The following is a 14,188-nucleotide window of genomic DNA, read 5'->3' as shown; positions in this document are numbered from 1 at the left end:
GACAAAGAGTTGTTATTTGATTAACGAGATCACATCATTAGGTGAATGATCTGATTGACATGACCCATTCCATTAGCTTAGCACCCGGTCGTTTAGTATGTTGCTATTGCTTTCTTCATGACTTATACATGTTCCTATGACTATGAGATTATGCAACTCCCGTTTGCCGGAGGAACACTTTGTGTGCTACCAAACGTCACAACGTAAATGGGTGATTATAAAGGTGCTCTACAGGTGTCTCCAAAGGTACATGTTGGGTTGGCGTATTTCGAGATTAGGATTTGTCACTCCGATTGTCGGAGAGGTATCTCTGGGCCCTCTCGGTAATGCACATCACATAGCCTTGCAAGCATTGCAACTAATGAGTTAGTTGTGAGATGATGTATTACGGAACGAGTAAAGAGACTTGCCGGTAACGAGATTGAACTAGATATTGAGATACCGACGATCGAATCTCGGGCAAGTAACATACCGATGACAAAGGGAACAACGTATGTTGTTATGCGGTCTGACCGATAAAAGATCTTCGTAGAATATGTAGGAGCCAATATGAGCATCCAGGTTCCGCTATTGGTTATTGACCGGAGACATGTCTCGGTCATATCTACATTGTTCTCGAACCCGTAGGATCCGCACGCTTAAGGTTTTGATGACAGTTATATTATGAGTTTATGCATTTTGATGTACCGAAGTTTGTTCGGAGTCCCGGATGTGATCACGGACATGACGAGGAGTCTCGAAATGGTCGAGACATAAAGATTGATATATTGGAAGCCTATATTTGGATATCGGAAGTGTTCCGGGTGAAATCGGGATTTTACCGGATTACCGGGAGGTTACCGAAACCCCCCGGGAGGTATATGGGCCTTAGTGGGCTTTAGTGGAAGAGAGGAGAGGTGGCCAGGGCTGGGCCGCGCGCCCCTCCCCCCCTAGTCCGAATAGGACAAGGAGAGGGGGCCGGCGCCCCCCTTCCTTCTCTCTCTCCTCTTTCCCCCTCCCGAATCCTATTCCAACTAGGAAAGGGGGGAATCCTACTCCCGAAGGGAGTAGGACTCCTCCTGGCGCGCCCTCTCCTGGCCGGCCGCACCCCCCCCTTTGATCCTTTTTTATACGGAGGCAGAGGGCACCCCTAGACACACAAGTTGATCCACGTGATCATATTCTTAGCCGTGTGCGGTGCCCCCTTCCACAATAGTCCTCGATAATATTGTAGCGGTGCTTAGGCGAAGCCCTGCGACAGTAGTACATCAATATCGTCACCACGCCGTCGTGCTGACGGAACTCTTCCCCGACACTTTGCTGGATCGGAGTCCGGGGATCGTCATCGAGCTGAACGTGTGCTAGAACTCGGAGGTGCCGTAGTTTCGGTGCTTGATTGGTCGGGCCGTGAAGACGTACGACTACATCAACCACGTTGTGCTAACGCTTCCGTTGTCGATCTACAAGGGTACGTAGATCACACTCTCCCCTCTCGTTGTTGTGCATCACCATGATCTTGCGTGTGTGTAGGAATTTTTTTGAAATTACTACGTTCCCCAACATGATGCACTACGGAATGAGTAAAGAGACTTGCCGGTAACGAGATTGAACTAGGTATGATGATACCGACGATCGAATCTCGGGCAAGTAACATACCGATGACAAAGGGAACAACGTATGTTGTTATGTGGTTTGACCAATAAAGATCTTCGTAGAATATGTGGGAGCCAATATGAGCATCCAGGTTTTGCTATTGGTTATTGACCTGAGATGAGTCTCGGTCATGTCTACATAATTCTCGAACCCGTAGGGTCCGCACGCTTAACGTTTGATGACGATCGGTATTATGAGTTTATGTGTTTTGATGTACCGAAGGTAGTTCAGAGTCCCGGATGAGATCACTGACATGACAAGGAGTCTCGAAGTGGTCGAGACATTAAGATTGATATATTGGATGACTATATTCGGACACCGGAATAGTTCCAAGGTGTATCGAGTATTTTCCGGAGTACCGGGAGGTTATTGGGCCTCATGCGCCTATTGGTGGAAGAGAGGGGGCAGGCCAAGGCAGGGCGCACGCCCCCCCCCCCTCCCAGCCCAAACCGAATTGGACTAGGGGGGTGGCCCCCCTTTCCTTCTCTCCTCCCTCACTTCCCCCCCTTCTCCTTGTTGGAATAGGAAAGGGCGGGGCCGAATCCTACTTGGAGTAGGATTGCCCCCTCCATGGCGCGCCTCCTCCCCCTGGCCGGCCTCCTCCTCCCTCCCCCTTTTATATATGTGGGAGGGGGGGTAACCCAAAGACACACCAAAGTTTCTGTTAGCCGTGTGCGGTGTCCCCCTCCACAGAAACACACCTCGGTCATATCGTTGCAGTGCTTAGGCGAAGCCCTGCACTGGTAACTTCATCGTCACCGTCATCACGCCGTCGTGCTGATGAAACTCTCCCTCAGCCTCAGCTGAATCAAGAGTTCGAGGGACGTCATCGAGCTGTACGTGTGCAGATCGCGGAGGTGCCGTGCGTTCGGTGCTTGATCGGTTGGATCGCGAAGACGTTCGACTACATCAACCGCGTTACTTAACGCTTCCGCTTTCGGTCTACGAGGGTACGTGGACACACTCTCCCTGCTCGTTGCTATGCTTCTCCTAGATAGATCTTGCGTGGTCGTAGGATTTTTTTGAAATACTATGTTCCCCAACAAGCAACATCACAACTGTTGTCAAAGCGATTGTTGGTGCAGATATGATTGGTGACGTAGATTGTTGATCATTGTTTTGATTGCTTTGATGTTTTTTTTGTTTTTTTCTTCACTATAAGGCATAGCTTTCAGTCTTGTTGAACTTTGCTAGTTGTGTTGTGTTTTTATATAGACCCGGTCAAACTATGTTATATTTCATCCTTCCAAAATAAGTGTCTCAATGTACTAATGTTTTTTATATTTAACTTTGCTAGTTGTCGTTGTGTTTTTATACACTATGTCTCATTAAATACTTATTTTGAGACAGAGGAAGTATCTAATGAGACATAGTGTATCTAATGAGTATTTTATATAGACTTGGCCAAACTGTTTTTTTATATTTAAGACAAAACTAAAACTTCAATTAATTTTAGTCGGGGAAAATATATGTGGACATGGATAGGAATAAAGACTACGGTAAAATATTGATTAGTAGTGGAAGAAGTCGGTGAAGTGTTACTAAAGGAAAGAGAATGACAAAAGGGTTGTTGTTGTTATTGTTGGTGGTGGTGTGTGGGTAGGGGATAGCAAGGCCCATTGAGGAGAAACTCTAGGAGAGTGATTTTGATCTTGACAAAATTATCTTCCTCTCCATTTCTTTCATTTAAAATGATGAAAGCATGGTGAATGTTCAAAACTTCGTCGCGCTACCAGAGTACACTCAACTTTTTGATATTTTGCTATTTACCTTCGAAGTAATCATATGGAAGATGACTTTTTCTTCACTTGTTCTCTAACTTATTCGATTGGCTGAATAGTGTGCTCAATGCATGGTTTTGGAGAAGTGTTCGGTTTATTGTAAGGCTAATGCTATGCTTTTCTTTGGTTTTGGTAGCTGTTGTAACAAAGAGTCTTATCTGATCTACAGTAATAAAGAGGGCAAACCCATCTTTATCAAGAAAAATAACAAACGTGCATCTACTATTTTTAAATAGATGATCCTTACTAACTCAAATTCTCTTAATATGCGACCTTTCACCTCATAAAATAGTGTAACCATAAAACATTTCTACATGAACAAAATAGTAGCTTTTGATTTAAACCATTTTTTCATACGCAATTCATCAGCACAAACTTTAAATTCTCGCCGCAACGTGCGGGAAAATCATCTAGTTTTTTAAAAAGTGGAAAAAATCATCAAGACAAAAATTCTTTTTGAGGGAATCCAAGACAGAATTTCAACTCTACCTGAGTACGCTTTCGGAACTGGAAGACGGAAGCCGAAATGGTCCATATTCCGTTTCAGTGGCAACTGACAAGTGGGTCCCACGTACCTGCTTCCCTCTTCGGTTCAGTTCAGGCCCAGCCCAAGTAGGGTTCCGTCTTCCACGATCCACCCATCCCTCCCTCCGCCGCGAAGCTTCCAGTACCCCCCACGCGACGCGACTCCGCCGACGCCGGTCTCCTCTCCGGCGATCTCTGTAGCCCTAGCGCCGTCCACGTACGCACCTACGTGTAGCCACTCACCGGCCGCCTCTTCTGTGCCCTCCCGCCTGCAACAACTCGCCGGAGTTACCGGTCGTGGAGATGGTGAGCTCTATTCAACACGCGAGATGGCGCTTTTTTTTGTTAATAGGCTTTTATCGCTGCGCGCTTGTTTGTGTTAGATTGAATTGATTCTATCGAAGCAACGTGTAATTTAATCTGGAGGTTGCAGCCAAATTATGTGACATTTCAGAGCGTAGTGATGCCAATGTGCGGCTAGGGGGATGAGGATGTTGCTTAAATGTTGGCCTTAGGGAGGAGCATGGTTGTTCAGTTAAATACGGGAGCGATTTAGACAAATTCTTCTGGTTTTCACGAGATTTTGTGTCCCAACTTTATATCCTTCTGGTAGCTGATGTCCTTTGGAAGTGGCTTTTAGTAGCTGGCCGAGAATGAGACCAGATTAGTGTAAATCACAATTTCCAGTTTACAAGTTTTTTCACCTGCTTAGCGTTTTATCATACTGAATTTCAGATGTATTTTGGGATGAAATGATGTTTCAGACTTTACCCCACTGGATAGTCCTAGATCTATTTTTGGTGGTTAAATATTGATTATAACTCAACAGTGGTTGTCGATTACTAACAAGTAACAACACATGTATGTTTAGTTATGTACCTTGAGCTATGTTGCAATCTACAAGCGATTTCCTACTGTCCCACTCTCCCTTCGTGCATCTCATCAGTAGACGCTTATTTATTTAATCATCTTTTGGATTATTTGACCAGCTGATAGTTCAATTTCACTTTGATGCATGAATGTAGGGTGTCCAAAAATAGGTAAAGATGGATATGCAACACGGTAAAGCTACAATTGTTTGTACTTACTTTTATCCAATTTCTGCAGGCCACACCGCTCATAGCTGGACTTGCTGTGGCAGCCACTGCTCTTGCGGGTAGATATGGCATCCAGGCTTGGCAAGCTTACAAGGCAAGGCCCATAGTTCCAAGGATGCGTAAATTCTATGAAGGTGGCTTTCAAGCTACAATGACCAAACGGGAAGCTGGTCTAATCTTGGGTATCAGGTCTGTGTTGCATAAAAGCATAACACCCATACCATAGTCAAGTGTTGTTATATCATTATTAGCATACAGGTATTCATATGTAGGCTGTAGCACTCTAGTTCAATCTCATGCCATTGAAATTACGTTTACTTCTGTACAGAACAGGAATAGCACGGAAAGATATAATTTATGCAGCACAGTACACGTAGGGAACTTACTTTGACCCCTTCCCCCGCCCATCAGACTTGTGGGAAGAATTTGTTTTTACCGGTACCATTCTCAGATGGACACTAGAAGTCCCCTAAAAGTGATGTAAAAGGATAACAGCCATCATTAGCTTCCTTTACGTATGCTGCAGCTGTTATGCTTTCTGAGAAGTCTGCTGAGATAGCTAATTGTAATATTTTTTAGTTAGTTGTCCTAGCTTCATTTCGTTCCCTGCAGTACGTAGAAGATACTTGGAACCTTGCAGAAAGTCATGTGGCGATACTGTACAATTTCATACTAAAAATAGATTCACTTTTAGTCCATACTCTATTCTGACATTAACACACTAGCATACACATGTACAGATTGATAGCTATACTTAACAAAGTAATTATACCATAAGCTGTAAATGTTGTTTTAAGCTGCTCCATTAATTTACAGCTGAACATCTTGCAATTAAGGCAAAGGGAACTCTCTCACTTCCAACTACAGAATACTTTACAAATGCCATTTAAAATCAAAAGCAATAGCTAGCTTTCAGTGGTTTTAAATTGTGGTGTAAGATTTGACCATTTAGTGTCATAATGGAGTGGAGAACTAGTCAACCTTTGTCGACCACTGCTTGCAGCTCAGCCACTCAAGTCACGAACTATAGAACTGGCTTGCCGTCTGACAAAGTCTAAACTTTAACCGAGCTGAGCTCCTGTGTTCCCCTTCACCCTTCTGCAGATCGGTGTTAATTAGGAGACAGATGTTGCGTTGTAAAGGCTCAGGCCATCATAGCGGCTAAAGTGGAACAAGATTTAAGAGTGAGATTAAGTAGGCCACATGCCCATAGCTGAAGTGATATTTGGGCTTGGGGTGAGAATATATTTGGGCTTAAGTTTGTTTCGAACAGTCTGTTGGATCAATTTATCACCCCACAACCCCATTAGATTTGATTTGGATTAAAATGCTTGGTTCCTCACCGAATTCACATGGATCTTAGTTCTGAAATCTGAACCTATCCAAAGGAGCCTTTTGAGTAGTTACCTGTGTATAAAAGGATAGAATTGCCATCTCAAACTAGGTGCATTGTTGTATATATGTTTCTAGTTTGGCCTGGAGGTCAGTTGAATGCATCAGCAAATAATTTCCTGACAAATTGACCACCTGCTTGCAATGATATGTCTCGACTTTTCTCTACATATAAAAAAGAAAAGACAGACCCATTGCTAGAAGCTCCCACACCAGGTAGGGTCTGGGGAAGGATTATACGAGGCTGCGTCGAACCCAGGACCATACTCCTGCAAAGTTCAATGCACAGAGGCTGCGTCGAACCCAGGACCTCTTGGCACAAGTGGGGAGTACTTCACCACTGCCTCAGGCCTGTCCTTCTGAATTTTCTGCACATCGCCAGAAAGACCCAGTTGATTAAAAACAAACTGTTGAGCTCATGAAGGAGGAGTTATCAATTATTGACCTGCTATCTTTTTTCGTTCATAGTGCCCCCTGTACTTATATGACCAACATGTGGAATTAGGTCTTCATCTTTTTCCTTCTAATTTATATGCATCTTGGCATGCCAGACTGGTCATTCTGACATTTTAATAAGTGCCAGTTACTTGTGACTCAACAATTTTGTTTGCGATTTATGATTTGAGATGTGTTTTGTGTGTCTTATCATCATTGTTAAGTTGCCATGTTTCCTTTTGATTCCTCCAGGGAAAATGTCCGTCCTGATAAGGTGAAAGAGGCACACAAGAGGGTCATGGTTGCCAATCACCCAGATGCAGGAGGAAGCCATTACCTTGCGTCGAAGATCAACGAGGCAAAAGATGTTTTGCTGGGGAAAACTAAAGGAGGTGGTTCAGCCTTTTGATCATATATCATGCAAAATGTGCTCACCCAATGAAGATACTATTATTTTTGCACCTCCAGTCTCTGCACCTAGAACTAGAAGGCAGACAAAAGCCTTGGTGTATCACTGAAATTTCTGGAGAAAGAACATTAGATGTCTTAGACGTAGCAGGTTCTTTGACTGTTTGACACTTCCAAGACCAAAGTTGTGCTGGTTAAGGAATAAATGATGTACTACATGAGGTTGGCCTGTGTTGAGTTTTGCATAACATTTGTTCATCTATCTACTCTATCTATATAGCTGTACTGCAATATGGTTCTTCTCTAGCTCGCAATATCAAGTCATATAGTCCTCTTCGTCTTCCTCCAATGGACTTCGCTCCTGTGGAGTCTCCTGTTCTTCAACTTCTGGAGTGTGCTTTGGCATGTCAAGGTGCCACAGCATTATCCGTGACTCGGAGCAGTTAGAAGGGATGCCCTTCCGCTCGTCCCCGTCGCCGACCGCCATTTCTCGTACAAGCTGGATGAAGTCCTGAGAGCTGTTGCTGTTGACGAACCATTCTGATTCCCACAGTATTGAGCTCCTGAACCCAAGTCCAGATGTCTCTATTGCAGGAGGTGAACTGGAGATGTTCTGGATTGCACCTGTATCTTGTGCAGCAGCAACAGACTCTCTATGTGTCTCATTGGTGCCTGAGTCCTTGGAGTACCAGCCTGTTATCTGTGATGAGTTGCAGGTTGGTCCTTGCACTGTTACTCTCTGCTCTGCTGATGACACAGTTGCCGTTGGCCATGCTGCAACGCCCCTGGATCAGGGATTGCACAAGTGATGTTATTATGTTGCTCTTGTGTTGGTAAAAAAATTGGCAAAGGGAAAAAAAGATGTTGCAAAGCTGCAAGAGAAGGAAGAAGCAGGACGCACCGAGTCTGCCTGAGCTCTTCAAAGAACTCGAGGTCGTATATGGCAGAGGCGGCGGCGAAGTGGACAACCCCGGCCAGCCGGTGCCGCTCGATGTGGCTCAGCGCCACGTTCTTCTTCAGGTCCGCTTCGTCATTGACATTCCCGGTGGTGTTGTTCTCGACGATGGTGTCGTTGGCGCCGTTCTTCTCGGCGGTGATGGTGGTGTTGCTGGCGCTGCTGGTGGTGTCCTCGACAATGGTGTTGTTGGTGCCGTTCTTCTCGGCGGCGGTGGTTGTGTTGCTGGTGCTGGCTTCCACGGTGTTGGTGGTGGCATTGTTCATGGTGGTGGAGGCGCTGGCTTCCATGGTGGTGGTGTTGTTTACGGCGGTGGTGGCGATGGCTTCCACGGTGATGTTGTTGGTGGCGTTGTTCACGGCGGTGGTGGCGCTGGCTTCCACGGTGATGTTGGTGGTGGTGTTCACGGCGGTGGTGGCGCTGGCTTCCATGGTGATGTTGGTGGTGGTGTTCACGGCGGTGGTGGCGCTGGCTTCCACGGTGATGTCGGTGGTGGCGTTGTTCACGGCGGTGGTGATGTTGGTGGCGTTGTTCTGGCCGACGGCGTAGGTGAGATGCCGGAACATGACGCCGGTGCCGCGGAGCACCTGGACCGTTGACGCCGACCTGTTCTCGGCCCCAACCACGATCCATAGCAACGGCGGCGGGACGAGCCGCAGCGTGTGCCCAAGCCTTGTCAGCGACGCCTCCTGCGACACAACGTCGTCGTCCGGCCGTGTGACGGTGACGATCAGCAGGAGGCCGATGTCGGGGGCAGCAGGGGCCGACGGCGGAGCCACTCGCTGAACACCGCCAAACGGAAGAAACGAGGCGCGGATGCCGTCGATCAACGGGCCGCGGGTGGCGACCAGCGGTGCGAAGGCGCCGACGACGAAGCAGACGGCGAGGTGGACGACGGCGGCCTTGCGCTTGCTCCATCGCTGCGCCCTCCTCCTGGACCTCTCCACGGAGTCCATCCCCAGCTACTTCTGCTGCTTCTCCTCTCCCTAGCTGCTCTGCTGCTCTCGCCTGAACTTCTTCAGATAGATGGAAGCAGGAGAGCTCTGAGATCGCCGGATTGAATCTGAATGAACGGAGGAGACGCTGAGCTTGGCCTATAAAGGACAGAGGAGGAATTCGGTGCTGGCATGGTTGACTTGCCAACTACTGCTGCGACTTGCTAGCACGACTGTATTTGACAATTCCGATATGTTTTCGAACGTCAACCCTCTCAAAGTGCGATGCAAAAAGACTGTCGGTGCACGTCTAAGTAGTATCCTGAGCTCTTCTGAGCTGCCAAATTAGCAGCGTGTCCCTATGCACATTACTTAGTGGCAGTCAACGGAAATTGCAGAAACAACAATGGAACGAAACAACAATAGTAGTGTACAACGCATCGGAGTTGCGAAGCAGAACAGCAGAAATGTGCCATCTGTTGCACCGTCTCTGGAGCACATCTGGCAGTTCTGTGGTAAAATCAGTTCTCCAAAGTCGTGCCGGTGCTCGGACGCCTCGGTGATGGAGTCGCGCGAAAGTTTCAGGTGATGAGCTCAAGTGATACCGTGATACGAGATTGAAAGATAGAGTACGTGAGGAGCTCTTGTACCTGGAGCCGTCAGATTCGAGATCCAATGGCTATCATGAGCCCGCATGATGGTATCACCTAAACCTCGATATCACCTGATATTTTTCTGCCTCCAACGCTGACCCATACACCTCCAGTCCGTGGACACGAATGCGGAAGCAAGCCACTCAACCTTCCCCCGCATATATTTCAAAGTGGATTTCAACAAACTGGACAGGATTCATGCAAACACAACGGAATTCAATAAAGTTTGGACATAGCTTATAGAAAATAACCCATAACACTCAAAGTAATTATAGAAATAGCACGATCCATTCATTCAAATATCTCTAGCACAACAATAGTTCAAATTCAACGAGATAATCAGATATGAAACAAGTTTTTTAGAATCATCTATTCTAAAACCGGCACATGTCGTCCCACACAAACTGCCCCTTGAGTTTCATCCTACAATGCATGTGTGTGAATGACCTGCCCTCAGTCTTGTAGTACGTCATGACACCACGTGCAGGCTATACAACGTGTACATCAACATTGAGTGAATGAATGAATTAACCAACATACTCCCTCCTTTCCGGTTTATAGGGCTTATCTCAAAATTTTAGTTTTTCCATTTTATAAGGCTCAATTTGGTTGTTCCCCATCACATGTTCAGACTTCAAGGTGCATTAAATCATTGCATGCAAATATTAAGAGAAAACTGACCAATGCATGCACTTTATCCATGCATGCATTGCAATTAATGCATTCGTAAACATATTTTTTTTAAAAAAACAAAAGCATTTATTGGGTGCTTTTGCAAACTACAAAAAATATTCCACCACTCATCATCTACCTTGATTGATGAGATTTTTGAATTGAGCCTTATAAACCGGAAAGGAGGGAGTATAGAGTAACAGAAAGCAACACTTACAATCTCGATGGTTGACGCGCCCAATGGCCACCTTGTCTCCTCTTGGTGAATCGCACCGCAAAACTTCATGAAGGAATTGCAGACGTGTACCATCGATGCGTTAGCGACTTCACATTGCGTGCGATGATGATGTGCATGTTGTAGGGCACGAAGTCCTTTCGCTCACGAAACGAAGCATCCAAGCTTTGCCAAAAGGTCAGACCCTTGTTCATGCCTACAAAGTACTCAGAAAAGACTAACCATGCATCGTACAATAACTCTTCCTCGTACATTGAGTACCCCGCCATCGTTCTTCTCTAGAAAACAACAAGAAGTTCAAGAAAAGCTCAATAACATTTGACCGAACACCTATCGGGCGTGACAAGAAATGTGAGGGTACACAAGAAATGAGTAGCCAGATAGCAGAACAACCAAGAATGTTAGTTGCACAACTGAAACAAAACATACTACAACAATGCATCCTGTTAAATCTGAAGTGCAGTATCAAACTTGCTCCACTAGTAAGCAGCATTGAAGTAGTATTCAACATAAATCAGGATATAAGCTGCATAGATAAACATGTGCAACATGCAAACCGATAAACCAATACAGTAGGCAAGATCAACAACATCAAAGGTCCAACCTCACATAGGTTGATGCATTGCTCCAGCAGTTGAGACTGCTACTCCAAGGTGGGACTAAACAAAGCTGTTGCTCAAGCCTGAAGGAGATGCAGGCTGTCGCAGTAGAATCGAACAAATGAAACGCCCAAAGACCAATGGAGTTTCTCACAATTGCACACTATTAGAGCATTTAACACCTTTGCATGAGATTTCTGGTTCGAAAAAATGTAGGCTATCAGTTTTATTGTACTAGTAGTTTCTGCCCAGGAAACAAAACATCTCTGAAAGTTTTTTCAAGTTTATGAAAATCAGCTGTCTCAGCAAAGTTTAGCACAAGATTGAGAAAAGTTGCATACAAAAGAATGAACGTTGCAACCAAGGGAATAGATTGGCATCCCAGAAATCAGATGTCTCTAGCGCAATTGCACGAATAGAACGAGGGCATTGCAGTTCTGATCTCTAACCACATCGATTTGCAGATTGATGGTCGGTGCAGGGGAACTTGATCACATCGCGTCGAGCACGCCGCGACCGTAGAGCTCAATGGCGTGGCGCATGTTGCTGGCGGCCTCGACCGCCTCGCCGGCCTCGGCCACGGCTCTGCGAAGGAGCTCCTCGGCCTCCTGCGATGTGGCGGCGTCCCACCACAGCAACCCGAGGACGTAGTCTACGCACGACGACGCCGACCACATGAGGTCGAGGGCAGCGCGCCCGTGGCGCCCGGCGTCGGCGCGCGATCCCTCCCAGGACTGCGACGGCGGCCCAGTGCTGAGGCCAAGCTGGAGGCCGGCGAGGAGGAGGAGATTGGCCACCTCGTCGTTGGTCGTGAGGACGCGGGACACCGCGGTGTGTGCCGCGACCAGCGCGCGAAGCGCTGCGCTGTACGTGTCGGCGGCGGCCTTCTTGGCGGCGGAGGACCTCACGGCGCTGACGCACTTGCGGAGCTCGGCGTGGGCCGCCTCGAGCTCCGGGAGGTCGGCGCATCCGCGTAGCAGCGCGGCTGGAGCGGAGCACGCCAGGGCCTTCCACGCCTTGTCGTGTACCTCCTCCCGCTTGGCGCTGGGGTGCTCCGAGGCCGCCGCCGCTGGGCGCGTGTTGGAGTGGGCGCTGCGGTGCAGGGGACGATGGGGAGGCGCGAGGCCGCCGCCGCGGCTCTGGTGGCGGCGAGAAACTCGGCGCGGAAGTAGATGTCAGGGAGGTCGCCGCAGGCAACCAGACGTGCCGCGGCTCCCAGGTGGCCGCGCGAGAGAGCCACGTCGTCGTAGGCGGTGCCGGCCGTGCCCTGGCCTCGCGCACCCTCGGTCGGGCCTGCTGCTCCACAGAGTCGTCGCCGCGCATACGCCGGCGCGCGAGGAGCTCGACGGTCCCAAGGCCTGTGAGCAGGATGGCAAGCTGCTTGCCCGCCGAGGCAAGCTTGCCCTCCGACTCTCCGATCAGCGAGACAGCGCGATCGGCGTCACCGCCGCGCAGAGGCGATGCGAGTGCGAGGTCGAAGGTGGCGGTGGCGGTGGCGAGGTCGCCGCGGGCGGCGGCGGCGAGGGCACGCGAATCCTCGAAGCGCTCCCAGAAGAGAGGCTTCCACGGCAGCGCAGAAGCCATCTCTCTCTCTCTCTCTGGCGCGCGTGGTGGTTCTTCTGTTGCGAAAACTTTCCGGCGGCGTCTCCCGTCCCGGTGTTCTTGTCGTTAAGCGAAGTAGCCGGCTGCCAGGTGCCAGGCTGGCGGGGTGGACCCCATGGCCGTAACCGACTATCCATCCCGGCGTCGAGGTGAAAACCTGCGCGCGGTAGAAAATTAGGTGGGAGTTGGTGAAATTATTTGGAGAGTGGAGTTACTCTTTCAGGAGCAAGTGGAGATCAACGGAAGTCAGGAGCAAGCGAATAATTCCAGACTTTTTTTTCGCCAATACGTAGAGCCTGTGTATTTTTCATTAAAAAAAATGAGGAAATAGAATTACATGGGCCGGTGCATCTTGCAGCATGTACGTGACATGGCATATGCCCTAGTGCACCTGAGCAGAGGAAAAGGGGTTGCTCAGCTCCAAGAACAAGAGGCTCCAAGAACAGTAGGTTCTCATCGCGGTGGCTCCGGCTTTGGCCCATAACCGCGCCTCGTCCTTGAGCTCGTAGACGAGTGAGGAGACGGAAGGTTGTTGGTTGTCGAAGATGCACCTGCTGCGGTGCTTCTGAGTGGACCAGGACGTGAGCATGATGCTGGAGGAAGGAACTCGGCGATGTGTGGGGCATGCGAGCAGGTAGACTATCCACCATTCAGAAAACGTCGTCGGGAGAGTGGCCATGGAGCGGCACCATGAGAGCACCTCATGCCACACCTGACGGGAGAGGCGACAGTCAACGAGCAGATGCTGCATGTCCAAGAGTGTCATGGATATCCTGCACCCAGGCATGACAAGACAACCCCTGTCATAAAGTGCGATCTCGGCGCCTGCGCTTAGGAACGTGCTTGTACATACAAGATGAAATGACGACATCAAGGGCCATCGGCTATAGTACAAGAGAGAAAAGGGGACATGAGGCGATTGTACATAAACGATGCATCTGTGAGGAAAGATGCATGTTTACTTAATGCACACATGCAACTACTAGTGACAATTGCTAATCCTAATGACTATTCATTAATTAACATGAGGTCTATGCTCGACTTGGGTGTCCTAGGTGCCTCGTGGTGGCATGGGTAAGCTACCGAACGAAAGCTCCGCACTTTCTCATCTACGCCGGCGGTGCCCGTGGGTGTCACTCCTCTTGAGGACATCATTGTGTGGTTTGAGCGAGGGTTTCGGGTGAAGACCCTCATCCGTCTCGTACTCGGGACCGGTGACACTTTGCGCCCTTTCCCCTTCCGAGGGCATTGTCTTGGAGTTTAGGTA

General features: G+C 48.4%; 2 protein-coding genes across 2 annotated transcripts; one reads left to right on the top strand and one right to left on the bottom strand.

Moving 5' to 3' along the window:
* Nucleotides 1-3,981: 3,981 nt before the first annotated feature.
* LOC125543124 (mitochondrial import inner membrane translocase subunit TIM14-1-like) lies at nucleotides 3,982-7,532 on the top strand. Its single transcript, XM_048706376.1, has 3 exons — nucleotides 3,982-4,244; nucleotides 5,046-5,224; nucleotides 7,115-7,532. The coding sequence occupies exons 1-3, from the start codon at nucleotides 4,242-4,244 to the stop codon at nucleotides 7,269-7,271; spliced, it is 339 nt and encodes a 112-aa protein (XP_048562333.1). The 5' UTR covers nucleotides 3,982-4,241; the 3' UTR covers nucleotides 7,272-7,532.
* A 49-nt stretch (nucleotides 7,533-7,581) lies between these two features.
* LOC125543123 (probable glucuronosyltransferase Os01g0157700) lies at nucleotides 7,582-9,343 on the bottom strand. Its single transcript, XM_048706375.1, has 2 exons — nucleotides 8,172-9,343; nucleotides 7,582-8,055 (listed from the first exon to the last, which is right to left on the bottom strand). Exons 1-2 carry the CDS (start codon nucleotides 9,179-9,181, stop codon nucleotides 7,587-7,589), a joined length of 1,479 nt encoding a protein of 492 aa, XP_048562332.1. The 5' UTR covers nucleotides 9,182-9,343; the 3' UTR covers nucleotides 7,582-7,586.
* Between the last annotated feature and the right edge of the window lie 4,845 nt (nucleotides 9,344-14,188).

Source organism: Triticum urartu, chromosome 3 (genome assembly GCF_003073215.2).
Source record: "Triticum urartu cultivar G1812 chromosome 3, Tu2.1, whole genome shotgun sequence".
Lineage (NCBI taxonomy): Eukaryota > Viridiplantae > Streptophyta > Magnoliopsida > Poales > Poaceae > Triticum > Triticum urartu.
This window is presented reverse-complemented; position numbering and strand designations above follow the sequence as displayed.